Here is an 11,588-nt window from a genome sequence, read left to right as displayed (position 1 = left end):
AGCAAATATATCTCAGGCTTGATGCCAAAGAAAGGGAAAAAATATACTATACATTCGACACATGGATTTTTTTGTCTTGTAATTAAATGAAATTCTATGTTGATCATTATCAACAAAACCATAGTTTACGACATTCATAGTATGGCTTGAATTAAATTATTCATCATTATTTTGATTTTCGTTTTGAATAACATTCAATTTCTCATCATCTGTTTATTAATGTTTATGGTTTAAATTCTAAAAAATGCATGGTCCTTTTCGTGTTTTAATAATTCTTCTGATTAATTGGATAATTTTGATCAGAAATGTACAATCATTACCTCATATAATACCGGTTGGTGCCATATTTTCATCGAATGAATTGGAAGAACAACAAGCATTCCACATGGCTATTGAACGTTTTTCAGCCAATCTAGGTCATAATAATAGCCGTTTTGAACCGATAATCAAAGTTGTTGATGTGGAAAATACATTTCTTGTTTATCGTGATGTTTGTCAACTATTACAACGATCACCAGTTGCTATATTTGGTCCATTCAATGATTATGGTGCACAACAATTACAATCAATTTGTGAACACTATGAAATACCACATATTGAAGCACGAATGTTAGTGGATTTTGGATCACGTACAGATTTATCAATAAACATGTATCCACATCATAGTATTTTGTCAAAAGTGTTTAGTGATCTTATCGAAACACTTGATTGGCGTAGATTCGTCATTGTTTATGAAGATTCCGAAAGTATTATACATTTTAGTCAATATTTAAAACAAGCACAGGAAAAAAATTGGGAAGTAAGAATTTTTCAATTACAACCAGATCAACCATATCGTGAAATATTATGGCAAGTTAAACAAACCGAAATCGTACATATTGTATTGGATGTCAAAACTGATCATATTTTTGAAGTTATGAAACAAGCACAGCAAGTTGGTATACTAAGTGAACAACATAAATATCTTATAACATCATTAGATCTACATACATTAGATCTGGAAGATTTTCGCCATTCACGTACCAATATTACATCATTACGTATTGTTCAAGAACAACATCCGAATATGGAAAATTGGAGTAAATATGCTTCCATTGGATCGACAACAACGACGGCCAAAAATAGCCTTGGTTTTACTGGCAATAATTTTGATCATACTGTTCGACATGTTAAGGTTTGTTTAATCGATTCTTTTTTTTAAATTGCAATTTTCAATCAATCATTGACAGAGTATATCGGCAATGATATTCGACGGAATGGAAATCTTGACCACAGCACTGTTAGAATTGAATGAATTTGATACAGCATCAATGGATTGTCATTCAAGTCATGATGTATGGCAATATGGTACGACAATAATCAATTTCATTCGGCAAGTTGCTACCGAAGGCATTACCGGCTGGGTAGGTTTCGATGAATCCGGTTTCCGTGCCAATCTTACATTTGATATAGTCACCATGACTGAAAATGATTTTGAGCAAATTGGTTTCTGGAAAAATGGTATCGTACATAAGACAGAACATTGGTATCATCATCTACCAAGTCAGGAAAAAATGCCACTTATTCGTGTCACAACGGTTCTCAACGATCCATTTGTAATGAATGCAAAAAGTTCAAAAGAACTACATGGTAATGATCGTTATGAAGGATTTGTTGTCGACATGATGAAAGAGATTGGTAAATTTCTTGATGTTCGTTTTGAAATCAATCTGGTCAAAGATGGTACATATGGTGCATTGATTAATTCAACCACCAATGTATGGAATGGCATGATTGGTGAAGTGATGCGTGGTGAAGCCGATATTGCCGTCGCTGATTTAACAATCAATTCGAATCGAGAATTAGCCGTCGATTTTACCTATCCATTCATGTCGACTGGTATTTCGATCATTTATAAAAAACCAACAACAAAAGAAACATCACTTTGGTCATTTTTATCACCATTCTCTACAGTTGTTTGGATTTGTTTATTGGCAGCGATCGTCAGTATATCATTAATATTTTTCTATGTTGGACGTTTTACACCATATGAATGGTGTGATCCACATCCATGTAAACATCATGAACCTGTATTAGAAAATCAATGTAATATGCGTAATAGTTTCTGGTGTATTATCGGTTCATTGATGCAACAAGGTTCAGATGTTGCTCCCAAGTTAGTATCTAAATAACATTAATTGATATTACAGTTTTCATTTTTTTCTGATCTTTTTTCATTTCCATCAATCAAAGAGCGATGAGCACACGAATCATATCTGCTATCTGGTATTTTTTCACCTTAATCATTGTATCATCATATACGGCTAATTTAGCTGCATTTTTAACCGTTGAAAAAGTGCCATTTCCATTTGAAAATGTTGAACAATTAGCACAACAAGCCAAAATTAAATATGGATGTTTAAAAAATGGTGCTACACATAAATTTTTCGCCGTATGTAATCACACACAACAAATCAAATAAAATTTCTAAAAAAAACATCCTTTTAAACATAGAATTCGAAAATTCCGTTGTATAGAAAAATGGCCGAATTTATGGAACAACATCCTGAAGTATTGATGCCAAGCAATGCAAAGGGTCGTGAAAGAGTAGAAAAAGAAAATGGAAAATATGCATTCTTTATGGAATCGGCTACGATCGAATATATTACTGAACGTTATTGTAATCTAACACAAGTTGGTGGTCTTCTTGATTCAAAAGGATATGGTGTAGCCACAAGAAAAGGTGCTAAAATTCGTGCATCACTATCCGAAGTGATACTAAAATTACAGGAAACAGGAGTATTACAACAACTAAAAGATCGTTGGTGGAAACAAAAAGGTGGTGGTCAATGTGTAGCTGCATCAACACCATTAACCGAATTAGGTTTAAAAAATCTTGGTGGTGTTTTTGTTGTACTCGTTGTTGGATCTTTGGCTGCATTGATTTTTGGTATTTGTGAATTCCTGATCAAAACCAGAATATCAACTAATGATTCAGTAATTATTAAATTGATTGCTTTGATTTGAATTAACCTATTTTTTTCCTATTTCATAGGCAACATATCCAAAAGATCTTTGTGAAGAATTTAAATTTGTTATGTCATGTCAGAAATCGACAAAACTATTGAAACGTCGAAGTATGAAAAGCTTAAGTCAAACACCAGCAGTCGGCAGCGGTATTGGTGCAATTACATCCGGTGGTAGTGGCATTAGTGGCCAACAACAACAACAACGACAACCACAATTATTGATAATGTCAAATAATGTGAATGATCCCAATCAGCCATTAAGTCCTACACCAACAACAACTACAATTCCTACAATGATAATCGATAATAATCATAGTTATCAATCGAATGGTAGTATTCATGGTTAATAAAAGCAATTTACTTTTCTTTTATTTGAATTTGAAATAATTAAAAATTTAACTCTATTAAAATATGTTGGTTGTTTTAATCAAACAAAAAATATAACAAATTACGAATGTGATGAGATGGATAAAAATTTGATGATTCATTTTATAATAATGATGTTGAATAGAAATGTGATATGTCAATGTCTTGACAGAATTGAGATCAATATTTGCAAAGCTGTTTTTTTTCTTTTAATCAACTATTCCTACTATATATGCTATATGTGATGATATGGGTTATTAATATTTAATGATGATGAATATAAAAATATTGGAATTTTGAATCAAATGTAGGCATATTTCTCTTTTAGGAAATGGAAACAAATTACAAGAATAAATTCATTATTAGGTGAAAATAGTATTTTTCCAAATCGATAGATATTGGATAATCATTAGTATATTTCATCGTTGTTGGTATTTAGCTTGGGAAAAAAGCTCGTTTAAGGTTGTAATCAGTTGTTTGTTTGTTTGTTTTTTCAATTCATATGATGAAATGTCTTTTTGAATGAATAATGATGATGGTAGTATAAAATGAAAAGGGTTCAAGATGAATCAAAATTTAAAAAAGGCGATAGTTTTTCGATTAAAATCATCAGTGGTCATGATCATTTGGATAATTAAAGCAATTGAACATCAATCGGATATAATAAGGCCATATGTTCACATCCATTCAATGGTAAACGATGTATTGTATAATAATCAATCAATTGGGGTATTGTGTCGAATCTAATTATCATTATCAATGTCGATCGTTTCCATGGTTCATAGAATTTTGTTGTTTTTATTGATTGATTATCATTAATATCGATACCCTGTTGTTGTAAATGATCATGTTGCTGCTTGTTGAGAGTTGCTATTTTCGAACATTCAACATGACCCAATGACCAATGATGACCATTATGATGGCAATGAAATAGACGAAAATGGATGTAACCAAAAATTGATCTGTTCAATGTAGAAAATTTATTAATATTTTTCCCAATTTAGATCATTATTATTATACAAACTTCAATGATAATGTATAAATATTATTCCAACGGCGAACTAGATATGAGCCAATTTTATGTTTAGCTAAAATTCTTTCCGAATCTTTCTGATTGATCGAGCCGTGAAACCAGCTATTCAAAACGTTAAAAAAAAGTATTATAAGATGAAAAATTCAAAAAACAATTTTAAAAAAATTACAATTGATGTTCAAGATCAACATTAGGATCTATTCGTATGGCATCCTGATAATTGAAACGTAATTGCTGTTGTTGTTTACCATTCAAAACAGATGATGATGATGATAATCGATTACTGATGTTATTGTTATGATCTTGAGAATTCAAACACCATCGGCTATTAATATTACGATCAATATAATTGTTATTATTATTACTAGTATCATTCATTTGTGATGATTGATAATTGGATAGCTGAACGATTGGTTCGAATTTACTTGGATTATATTTTGGTGATGGTGGACGTTTTATCAATATGGCTGTTGTTGTTGGACAAATATATCCTGTCGATGTTGATGATGATGATGATGATGAATAATATTGTTGATGTTGATGATGTTGGTGATGATGATGATGTGAGCAAGATTGATAGGAATGATAATGTTGTTGATGATTATGAAATGAGAAATTAAAATAATCACTTCCATGATTTCCATTTGCCGATGATCGTGAACGACCATTATTTATTGATGATAAATTTTGATCACCACTATCATCATTATGATGACCACTACCAGTCGAACATGATGAACCATTACGAACTGGTAAGAATGATGTATCGGTTGTTGGCGTTGGTGATATTTGTGGTAATGATAAATTCTTTAATGGAACAAGATTTAAATTGAGTCGTGCACGACGATATTTTATCGAATTATTACGCCATGATGAATTTGTATCATCATTTTCATTATCTTTTTTTAAAATAATTCAGAAAAAGTGATTAATAATCATCAATTTGATGATTTCCCGCTTTTTTAACTTACCGGTTTGTATATTAGTTGGATTCGATTCCGAACTACATGTAAGATTTGTTGAGGATGAACATAATGTGGAATTCGATAATGATGTTGTCGATTCAAGTGACATTGTGGAACCGTTTTGTTTTTGTTGTTGTCGATGGTGATTAGTTGATGATAATTTCGAATGATTTATGGAATTTTTCGATTTTCTTATCGATATTACATCATCATCCTCTTTGTACAACGGTATTGATAGATTTTCATTTTCAACGCTAATAGATGTCTCTGCTGTTTTCACTGACGATTTATCATCGTTATCGAATTCTTTATTACAACTATAAATACTATTATTTCTTGTAATATCTGGATCGATACCCATTGCCGTTGTCGTTGTTGTTGTTGTTGTTTTCAATTGACTAAGATTTTCAATCGAATCGAATATTGACTTAGATTCTTGATCACTGGTCGGTGTATTCAATGGTGAAGGCATTTTTTTAACATTACAAAAAAAAAGAAGATTCCGAAGAAAATTATCTCTTTATGGGAGAAAGGGAAAGAAAAGAATTGAGATGAAATTAAACAACTGATAATTTGTTTCATTCTTAAAGGCTCTATTATGATATTATTTTTTATTTCAGGGAACCAAATAAAAAAATAAAATTGAATTGAATTGAATGAGAACAGAAAGAAAAAAATCAACCAACCAAATAAACAATTCTAAAAATTTTCCATTACAAGATTCCAAAGAATTTGAAAATAGTTTCTTATAGTAAATTGATCAAATAATTTTGATATAAATTAAAAAAATATTATTCTATAGTTAGATTCATTCAAATTATTCTGGTTGTTTTAGGTATCCGATTCCAATAACAACCATTTTAATCTAAGCTGAAAAAAATAAATGGAAAAAAATCTGATCTTCATTAAATTACATCATATCATCAGGGGAAAACAAACTTTGAAATAGAAATGAAGCTTTCTAAAAATAGACAAACAAAAATTCTTTTACCTTCCTTTCGTATACACAAAAAAATACACAATGAAAACGACAATTGAAATGGAATTTGTGTTGTCAAGAAAATATTTAAATAAAATGTGAAAAGATGTCTGAAAAAAAAAGAAATAAGAAAGAAATTCTTCCGTTCCACATCCATGGAAATTATTCCATAGAATGAGAAAGAGAATACAATTTTCTTGTTCATTCATCCAAAATCTTTTAATAGAATAGTGCACACAATGATGTTGTTCCGTTTGATTCATAAAAAAATTCTTTCGCTATTGGAATTATACACCTTGGTTCAACAACAACAAAAAAAACAATTACCGAATATTCTTTGCATGGAATGATTAATGATGATGAGAAATTTAACATTTGTTGTTATCAAAAATAATTTCATTTATTCTATAGATATACGATCAATGAAAAAAAAACCTTTATCGATTCTGAAATCATTCATTCAATCAATCAATCAATTCGATCAATTTAAATTTTCCTGTTTCAAATGTAACAACAAATGCAATGGTGACAAAAATATAACATTGTCGATAACATTGAACTTGACATTTTTGTGAAATGTTTATTTCTAACATACCTATATCCATTATTTTAACTGACCGGAACAAATAAAAAATAAAATAAATTAATCGATAATGGTTGTGATAATGTTTGAGAAGAGGAAAAATAAATTTTCTTCTACATATATCTCATTTGAAAGAAAAAAAATTTCCATTGAATTCTATTATCAACAACGTCATATAATATCATATATTGATGATGAACAAATATCTAGAATGAGTAGGTAGATGGACTTTGTATCAGATCGACCGGTAGCTGATTATTGTTGAGAAAAAAAACTACCAAAAACAACAACAACAACAACTTATTATTATTATTATTATACAAACAAAATATCATTTGATTCGGAAACAATCGGAAATAGTGTTTACATTAAAAATGACCATTGAATAAGAGCTATACATTATTATTATTAAACAATTGAATAATTGACGAATGAAATACAGTTTTAAACAAAAAACAATGTAAATTAATGTTTCTTACTTACCGTTTTTGATTGAATTTCGAGTGAAATTAGTATTTAATTTTTAAAAATTATTTGTTGATTAATTTACTTTCAAAATTGTTCATCATTATCATCATCATCATCATTATCCATAGTTGATTATTGATTGAATCTATTGAAAATTAAACAAATAAATAAATCGATTGCACAAAATTAAATAATTTCTTATTTCTTATTTTATGATTTTGATAATGAAGAAAATCAAAATGATCTAAAATGAAATGAAATGAATGAATGATTGAATATTGTACAAAATCCTTGACATCCATCGTCATCATCATCATCATCATCATCATCGTCGTTATCAATTCGTTTGTAGAATGGAAAAAAAATGAAATGGAATGAAAACTGTAAGAAAAAATATATACATTTAAAATGAAAAGATTTTTTTTTTTTTTTCGATTCATTTGGGCCACTCGGGCGCCAGTCTGTGCATGGATAATGATAATGATGATGATGACTCATACTCAATGAAAATATTCTTTTATAAGTTTCAGAATCGAGAAAATACAAGAATATATTTGTATTATCTATATCGAAAAATTTTGATGGCGCCTGACTCTTTCATTTTTTATTATTATTATTACATTATATATTTTTTTTTCTCATTGACTATATATATTGAATTGTGAATGAAAATAATTTGTTTGAGCTAGAAAAAAGAGAGAGAGAGAGAGAGAGAGAAAGGGAATGAGATAATAAGAAAGAATTTTTCACTTTACACACAGAATCAGTGTGATAATATTGTCGACATATATATAGTGTTTGATCATGTGATTCTTATTTTGTTGTTTCAATCTATGAAACAAATAAAAAACAAAAGATTTATAGATGATTTCAACATTGTTCTTCCGTCCACATTCAATTTTGTTGTTGTTGTTGTATTTGTATAGTGTACTTATACTATATGTATGTAATTTCAATGAATGAAAAAAAAATTGTTTCAACATTTATTTATTTTTTTCAACTTGTTCCAGAATTATATGAATGAATTGAGAATTTAGTCGAATCGATAGAATATTCTGTAGGTGACAAACAAAATGCGCATGTTAAATAATTATATATTGATGAGTATGAAATTCAACAATAAAACAATGAAATGAAAGCGAAACAAAACAAAAATTCCAATTGTCAATTGTTTTTTCATATATTTGAAATATTCTTTATTTTGATAAAATTATGTATTTTGTAACTCATCAATGAAGAATATAAGTTATTCAAGATGAAATAATCGTTATTCAAGTCAAATCGATTTAAAAAAAACAAAATCTATAAAATTTTTAAACTTACAAATTAAAAAAAAGTTGATTATCATTGATTTTGTATATGAAAAAAAAAGGAAAATATTATGGATAAGGTTACACAAATGTAAATTTCAATTGAATTGTGGAAATGTTCTTCTGATGTGAACTTGTTTAGATTTAGATATTCATGATAATTTTGTTTACAATATTATCCGTATTTTTTTCTGTATTTAATTGATAATCAAATGTGATAATTTTAAATTGTTTATTTGAATCATTTTTTCATCCTTGAATAACATTGATTCATTCATCAATCAATCAATCAATTTAGAATCGATTGATTTCAATTAACTTGATTTGATTTTGATTAATAAAATTAATTTACTTTTCATTTCATAATTATTGTCAAAATAATAATAAATACAAAATATAATTCAATGATTTTTTCTGTCGTCGTTTTTTTTTGAATCCAATTAAATCAAATGAATTAGTCACTGGAGAAAAGAAAAAATTATAATATAATTTAATTGTATTTATGTGAAAGAAAATTTAAAACCGATATAGCAAAAAAAAATATCAATTTTTAGTTTTTTTTTTATTAAAAAAAAAATTTCAGTAAAATTGTAATGTTTGTGTAGGTTTGTGTAAGCGCATGATGACCAGTTTTCGGTCAATATTAATCGATCGATTCATTCATTCTGAGCAAATATTGTTTCCGGAAGTAATCCAGAAAAAATAATTATAGGTAGGTGTTGAATTCTACATTCAATGGTTTTCGCTTGTCATGAATGAATTTAGTATGATCTTTTTTTATATTTGGTATCGATCCAATGCCATTAATAATAATAAGGGAGTAAAAAGAAATAAAATATACTTTCAATCGAATCAATTGAATATTGTTTTGTTTTGAAATATTTGCTATTACGCCCACATACAAACAGAACCAAAAAAAAAAAAAAAAAAAAATACATTTGAATGTTAATGAATGAATGACTGTTTAAGCTATCTCTCTTGTTATTGATTATTTTTTTATTTTTAACATTTTTTTTACCGTCGAAAATTTCTTAAAATTCTCTTGCAATCGATGATAATGATTATATGACTGACGGAACTGTTAATGAATTTTTGTTTGTTCCTTTTTGTTTCAATAAAAAAAAATTCCCATGAAATTCTTAAATATAATACAGTTATTTAGACATTTTAATACCTGATAGGATCACAATAGCCGATACTAACATGTGACTCAAAATTCAAAAGTTTATTTTGTTTTTTAATTTTGTTAAATTATATTTATTTTTTTGTTGCAATATCTTTTCTGATACTTTTTCCCGTAATTCAATCGATTACCTGATATAAAAGTTATTGATTGATCTTTTTTGATAGTTTTCGTAAAATGTACCAGTAATTTATTTCGTTTCGAAAGACTGAAAAGTCTACGATTGAAAGAAAAAAAATGTTATCATTAGCAAGATTAACTATGAATCGTCAAAGTGTTTCATATCGAATTTTCTGTGGCAAATTTCTCGGTTTTCAATCAACTATACCCAATCAATATGGATCGACTAAATCTATTAAATTGTTATCATCATATTCGTCTTACATTCGTTTTCATCGACAAAAGCGTTTCAGTCCAATTCTCTATTTTTCAAATGAATTCAGTTCAATCAGTGAATCTAAAAATACTGATTATTTATCCGGTACCTTATCATCACGTTTAGTCGATCGTTTACCCGAAAAAATTCGTCCATTTGCACGTTTGATGCGCCTTGATAAACCGACTGGTACTTGGCTTTTATTATTACCTTGTTGGTGGAGTATAGGCCTCAGTACGACGGCCGGATCATTACCATCTTTATCACTGATGGGTTTATTTGGTATAGGTGCTGTGATGATGCGTTCAGCTGGTTGTATTGTGAACGATATCTGGGATCGTCGATTTGATCGTAATGTTGAACGTACACGTTTGCGTCCATTGGCTTCCCAACAAATCGATCTAACCGAAGCCGTTGCCTTATTATTCACGTTATTAGGTTCTAGTCTATTAGTTCTTATACAATTTGATTTGAACAGGTAATGTATCCTACATGAAACATAGTGACATTAACCTTGATATTTCTTTATTCATATATTTCAGTATCCTTCTCGGTGCATCCAGTTTGTTATTAGTGGCATCATATCCATCATTCAAACGTTTCACTTATTGGCCACAATTAATTCTTGGTATGACATTTAATTGGGGTACATTACTTGGCTGGTCAGTCAATACCGGTGGTATGATGAATATTAGCACTGTATTACCGTTATATATGGCTGGAATATGTTGGACTTTAATATATGATACAATCTATGCACATCAAGATAAAATGGATGATCTTGTTCTTGGCCTAAAGTCGACAGCATTAAAATTCGGTTCGAAAACTCCTAGATATCTGAATGGTTTTACAGCGATGATGACAGTGTCATTGCTTTCTTCCGGTATCATAACCAATCAGACATGGCCATTTTATCTATCTGTTGGAATTCTGACTGCCGGTTTGATACGAATAAATCGACAACTAGATGTTGATTCCATTCAAAGCTGTGCACGAGCTTTTCGCCAAAACACGCAAATTGGTTGGATTCTTTTATTTGGCATTGTTACCGGTACATTATTGAAACCTTCCATTAATTGTAAAGATGTTAATTTGTCCCAATTCTGATCTCTAAGAGCTTATTTTAAGCTTGCTTATGAATGATCATTTGTATCATGTTTCTCTTATTACAGACTTATGTATTAAATTTTTTACTTTTAGTTTAATTTCATTTTTAACTGTTGAACATAAATGATAATAAATTTTTTTGTTATTTTTTTTTCAAGTGTTAATTTTGTGTAATTTTAAAATTTTTGTGATCTATTTGGACGTAAATAT

The 11,588-nt window shown here is 28.8% G+C and overlaps 3 protein-coding genes across 4 annotated transcripts; 2 read left to right on the top strand and 1 right to left on the bottom strand.

The window, feature by feature from the left end:
* Window positions 1-121: 121 nt before the first annotated feature.
* LOC142644972 (glutamate receptor ionotropic, kainate 2-like) lies at window positions 122-3,418 on the top strand. Its single transcript, XM_075819898.1, has 5 exons — window positions 122-1,174; window positions 1,230-2,155; window positions 2,233-2,431; window positions 2,494-2,976; window positions 3,035-3,418. Exons 1-5 carry the CDS (start codon window positions 245-247, stop codon window positions 3,353-3,355), a joined length of 2,859 nt encoding a protein of 952 aa, XP_075676013.1. The 5' UTR covers window positions 122-244; the 3' UTR covers window positions 3,356-3,418.
* LOC113789844 (uncharacterized) lies at window positions 3,345-7,889 on the bottom strand. 2 transcript variants are annotated; one of them, XM_075819899.1, is made up of 6 exons: window positions 7,804-7,822; window positions 7,418-7,547; window positions 5,379-5,890; window positions 4,577-5,306; window positions 4,399-4,509; window positions 3,345-4,336 (listed from the first exon to the last, which is right to left on the bottom strand). In XM_075819899.1, exons 3-6 carry the CDS (start codon window positions 5,842-5,844, stop codon window positions 4,009-4,011), a joined length of 1,635 nt encoding a protein of 544 aa, XP_075676014.1. In that variant the 5' UTR covers window positions 5,845-5,890; window positions 7,418-7,547; window positions 7,804-7,822; the 3' UTR covers window positions 3,345-4,008. The 2 variants fall into 2 exon arrangements, with proteins under 2 accessions (XP_075676014.1, XP_027195234.1); XM_027339433.2 differs by having other exon boundaries at window positions 7,418-7,889.
* A 2,003-nt stretch (window positions 7,890-9,892) lies between these two features.
* On the top strand, window positions 9,893-11,527 carry Coq2 (ubiquinone biosynthesis protein COQ2, mitochondrial). Its single transcript, XM_027339436.2, has 2 exons — window positions 9,893-10,749; window positions 10,814-11,527. Exons 1-2 carry the CDS (start codon window positions 10,133-10,135, stop codon window positions 11,376-11,378), a joined length of 1,182 nt encoding a protein of 393 aa, XP_027195237.1. The 5' UTR covers window positions 9,893-10,132; the 3' UTR covers window positions 11,379-11,527.
* Window positions 11,528-11,588: the final 61 nt, after the last annotated feature.

Source organism: Dermatophagoides pteronyssinus, unplaced genomic scaffold (genome assembly GCF_027571235.1).
Source record: "Dermatophagoides pteronyssinus isolate colony J.1.1.1.1 unplaced genomic scaffold, Derpt_VIB-CSIC_2022.12 sq0005, whole genome shotgun sequence".
Taxonomy (NCBI): domain Eukaryota; kingdom Metazoa; phylum Arthropoda; class Arachnida; order Sarcoptiformes; family Pyroglyphidae; genus Dermatophagoides; species Dermatophagoides pteronyssinus.
Note: the sequence above shows the minus strand (reverse complement) of the source record. Positions and strands in the feature narration are given on the sequence as shown.